The sequence below is a fragment of the Bos taurus genome, chromosome 9 (genome assembly GCF_002263795.3).
Source record: "Bos taurus isolate L1 Dominette 01449 registration number 42190680 breed Hereford chromosome 9, ARS-UCD2.0, whole genome shotgun sequence".
Classification (NCBI taxonomy): Eukaryota; Metazoa; Chordata; class Mammalia; order Artiodactyla; family Bovidae; genus Bos; species Bos taurus.
In genome coordinates this window covers 216,323-221,371 of record NC_037336.1, presented here as the reverse complement: position 1 = coordinate 221,371, position 5,049 = coordinate 216,323, and the positions used below count along the sequence as shown (strand labels likewise).

General features: G+C 40.6%; 1 protein-coding gene across 1 annotated transcript; it reads right to left on the bottom strand.

Moving 5' to 3' along the window:
- Positions 1 to 369: 369 nt before the first annotated feature.
- On the bottom strand, positions 370 to 1,311 carry OR5D65 (olfactory receptor family 5 subfamily D member 65). Its single transcript, NM_001390457.1, has one exon. It carries the CDS (start codon positions 1,309 to 1,311, stop codon positions 370 to 372), a length of 942 nt encoding a protein of 313 aa, NP_001377386.1.
- Between the last annotated feature and the right edge of the window lie 3,738 nt (positions 1,312 to 5,049).

The window sequence follows — 5,049 nt, the reverse complement described above, 5'->3', positions numbered from 1 at the left end:
TTTTTTAAAACTGAAGGTGATACTTTAAAATCACAGTACAGTTTAAAAATCACATTGTATTCATATGATATATAATTTTCTCAAGAGATTGTATCTCATTGTGTCTCAGTCACCAAAGAATCAAGTTGCACTTTGGGAGACATGAGTTCCATTCCATTCCTGGAAGATCCCCTGGAGGAGGGCATGGCAACCCATTCCAGTATTCTTGCCTGGAGATTCCCCATGGGCAGAGAAGGGGTTGCAAAGGGTAGGACACTAATCAGCGGATAAGCACACATTTGAAGAAAAATGTAATAACCATAAACACACTGTAAAAAGCACATTTAAGAAAGTGCTTTCCTCTATCTCTCTTCTCACTCAAAATTACATTCAGTGAGAAAATATTTTGGTGTTCACTAATTTTCTGATGGTCTCCTTCACAGCATTATTTCTAAGGCTGTAGATAAGGGGATTTAGCATGGGGATCACTACTGTGTGAAGCACAGTGGCTACTTTGATAAAGAGCCATGAGTTTCTGGAGTTGGGTACACAATAGAGAAGAAGAATGACCCCATGGAACATGGTGATGGTGGTCAGGTGGGAGGCACAGGTGGAGAAGGCTTTTCGGAGTCCACCAGCTGAAGGCAACTTGATGATTCTGACGATTATGAAAATATAGGAGGTGAGGATAATCAGGAGGCTACATACCTCATTGAGAGTAGAAATGATAAAACATGTCATCTGACTGAAGTAAGAGTCAGAGCAAGAGGCAGAGACAATGGCAGAATACTCAGAGCCAAAGGGATGTATGACGTTAGAATTGCAGAAGGACAGCTCTAAAAGAGAATGTGTGATTGTCAAGGAACACATTCCACCCCATGTGTAGGTTCCAGTGACCAGGAGGCTGCAGAGCTTAGGAGACATAGCAACCTTGTAGAGCAGGGGGTTACAAACAGCCACAAACCAGTCATAGGCCATCACTGCTAACATGAACATCTCCGTAATCACAAGTGTGCAACCAAAGAAGAATTGCATCATGCAACCCATGTAGGAGATAGTCCTTGTGTCCACAACCAAGATCTCTAAGAGTTTGGGTGTGATTATACAAGAGTAACAAAAATCAAGAAAGGAGAGATGTCTGAGAAAGAAGTACATGGGGGTGTGAAGTTTGGGATTGATTCTGATGATCACAATCATACCCAGGTTCCCCACCACAGAGACAGTATAGACAGCCAAGAAAACCAAGAAGAGGGGCACCTGGAGCTGCGGGTATTCTGAGAAGCCCAAGAGGACGAAGGTGATTCCAGCACTCAGATTTCTCTCATCCATCATTATGGTTCCTGCCAGGGAAACCCAGAGAGTTCACCCTAAGCAACCAGACATGACAGAAATAGAGGGTATTTTTTCCCATCCTGGACAGGGGACTGGTCTGCAGTGGTGAAGTCTGGGATTTCCCAGGAATGCGAATAAGACACGGTTGAAGCTCAAACAGTATACCGTGTGTCTACAGGTGTGGAGCATGCAAGTCAGCTTCTGATGGAGGGGCAAGGAGAGGATGGACTGGGAAGAACTGAGTGTCACTGTGACTCAGAAAATGTTCTTGTTTGAATTTTCTCAACCTTCTCAGCTCTGTCTCCCTTTTCTCCACATGGATAATTCCTTTCTTTAGCTTCATTTAATTGAACTTGTTGATTGCACTTGCAAATTCTTATGTTTGTTCAGGCCATTCTAACTGCTCAGGATGTCCTCTGTTTTTCTCTCACTTTTCCTTAGTGCTCTCCGATCAGAGAGAGGCTTCCCAGGTAGTGCGGTGGTAAAGAATCCTCCTGATCATGCAGGAGATGCAAGGGACATGAGTTCAATCCCTGGGTCAGGAATATCCCCAGGGGAAAGAACTGGCAACCCACTCCAGTATCCTTGCTGGTGAAATCTGATGGACAGAGGAGCCTGGCGGGCTACAGTCCATGGAGTCGCAAGTCACACAGCTGAGAGTTTCAGCACCCACCTCATCAGAGAAGCCTCAGGTTTACTTTCCCTTAATGATTTCACCAACTAGCCAACCCTTGGTAAAAGGTCCCATATTGTATCTCCTAGAGAATATGAATGATGTCTTGTTAACAATCTATACTCTTTAGTCAGGTCAACTTGCCTTCAAATTTAACCTCAGTCATTATTAATATGTCTCTGACAACTTAAGCTCTCTGAAATCTTACCTTTAGAATATAATTCTAAGAATTTGTTTTTACTGCACAATTATGTATAAAATATAACTTAAATTAGTGAATTATTTTCTAAAATGTTTAAGACTTTAATTTCACATGTAATAATTGCCCCCCAGTAAATTTAGTTTAGAATACTGGAGTGGGTAGCCATTCCCTTCTCTAAGGGATCTTCTCAACCCAGGGATTGAACCCAGGTCTCCCACATTACAGGTAGATTCTTTACCAGCTGACTCACAAGGGAAGACCAGAAATACTGGAGTTCATAGCCTATCACTTCTCCAGCAGATCTTCCCGTCCCAGGAATGAACTGGGGTCTCCATGCATTGCAGGCAGATTCTTTACCAACTGAGCTATCAGGGAAGTCCAACTAATTATTTTCTAAAACATTTAAGACTTAAATTTCACGTGTAATAAATGGCTCCCACCAAATTTAGTTTCTTCTCTTGTTTTCTAATGCTGTTTTTCATGTTTACTTTGAATTTGAAATATATAACCTCAAAATATTCTACAATGTAGCACCACCTATAATTTTATGAAGTCTGAAATGGTGCAAATAGTGACTAAGAAGTAGAAAAAATGCGTACACAGAGGAAATCTTTTTCTTACTTAATTCTTTTCTAATGTTTCCTTCTTAGCTGCACATTTCCATTAATGTCTCAAGCCATCAAGGCATAAGCTTTGTTTTGTCCATTTTCCCCTGTCCTTTTCTGTATCTCTATGATTTCCTTTCCATCCAAGGTTAAGGTTGTGAAAAATGTAACCAGGGCAAAATGAACATATTCTTCAAAATACACTCCCATCTTTATTGCTATGCTTTTGAACTGTGGTGTTGGAGAAGACTCTTGAGAGTCCCTTGGACTGCAAGGAGATCCAACCAGTCCATTATGAAGGAGATCAGCCCTGGGATTTCTTTGGAAGGAGTGATGCTAAAGCTGAAACTCCAGTACTTTGGCCACCTCATGCGAAGAGTTGACTCATTGAATAAGACTCTGATGCTGGGAGGGATTGGGTGCAGGAGGAGAAGGGGACGACAGAGGATGAGATGGCTGGATGGCATCACTGACTCGATGGACGTGAGTCTGAGTGAACTCCGGAAGTCGGTGATGGACAGGGAGGCCTGGCGTGCTGAGATTCATGGGGTCCCAAAGAGTGACTGAGTGACTGAGTGACTGAACTGAAGCGAACCGAACTGAACACATCTGGTGGCTCAGAGATTAAAGCGTCTGCCTGGAATTCGGGAGACCCGGGTTCGATCCCTGGTTTGGGAAGATCCCCTGGAGAAGGAAATGGCAACCAACTCCAGTACTCTTGCCTGGAGAAGCCCATGGAGGGAGGAGCCTGGTAGGCTACAGTGCATGGGATCGCAAAGAGTCGGACACGACTGAGCGATTTCACTTTCACTTTTCACCACACATCTATTTAGCAGCTGTCTTTATTTAGCCTACCTACAGCCATCCTTCAGGGCTAATTTTCATTCAATCTTAATTTAAAATCATGCTCAAATGCTTGCCCATATTCAAAATCATCTGCATACAATTCACCTGCAATGTGAATTCTTCTGTCCGGATTTCTGTGATCTCTAAAAGAGCTAAATTACCAATGCAGCAGACATAAGAGACACGGGTTCTATCCCTGGGTTGGGAAAATCCCCTGGAGGAGTGTATGGCAACCCACTCTCGTATTCTTGCTTGGAGAATCCCATGGACAGAGGAGCCTGGCGGGCTACAGTCCATAGGGTTGTTCATAAAGAGTCAGAAAGGACTGAAGCATCTTAGCAGGCACAGTATCACTGCATTATCTAGACTGCTTGATAGCTACTTATTTTGTTTTACTGACTGCAGCAATTTTGATTTTTGTGCACAAAATACACACTTTTTGGTATATAAAAGCATTATTACTTTTTAATATCAAATACCAGGCAACATATTTCAGACTACTTTGGGGTTTAATTCAGAACTCAAGTTTGCTGTACTGCTCCAAATTGCTTTCACCTGCATGATTTTAAACTCAAAAAAATTAATGCAAAGTCTGGCATATCTCTCTACAGTTTTATAGATTTCTTTTTAATATTTCCCTAATTTTTTTATTTTTTATTGAAAACAAATACTACTACTTGAATGTCCACCAAGGACATCATTCAGCTATATAAGCAAAGTTCAAAACCAAATGCGTCCCATGAATCTTAAAGATATAAAAAATAAGTTCAATATCTTGTGTTCTTCCCCTGAAATGAATGAAATGAATACCATTTCACTGCTACTAGGGTTGCATAGGTGTTACTCTGCCAAAAATATTGTTAATTTCAGTTTCCCACATCAGAATTAAAGTAAATCACTTAATTTAAACAACTCACTAGAAGCCATGTAGTCTTTATAGGTTGATTTACTGAAGACTTCTTTAATTTAAATAAGAATCTTGAAAAGTATTTAACAAAAATACTTACATTTAATGAAAATTGTTGTAGCTTGTACTAAGAGTATTGTAACCTCTTCCGAAGTATATTTCAGTAAAGTAATTAAGAAAATTATGTTTTTTTCTCATTAAAAAATAGAGACACTCCCAAGGGTGAGCCATATTGTGAACTCAACTCAGGGACCATGCTGTATATTTGTGTCTACCTGAGTGACTTTGGGGATTCACACCCCAGACAATTGTGATTGGGGTGTTTTCCATGAGCTACAAACAAGGCAATTTAAAGAAAATCCCGTACTCCTCATTATACATTTAGAGTATAATTTATTTTAAATCATTAACCCATATAGGAAGCCTGAGCATGTTTATCTTCTCATCTTAGAAAAAATAACACTAGCAATCAGCCTGTTTATATTTATATTTATCATGGAAGACG

What these genes read in the sequence shown, in the direction of transcription:
- OR5D65 (NM_001390457.1), bottom strand. Translation starts at nt 1,311, where the DNA reads ATGATGGATGAGAGAAATCTGAGTGCTGGAATCACCTTCGTCCTCTTG.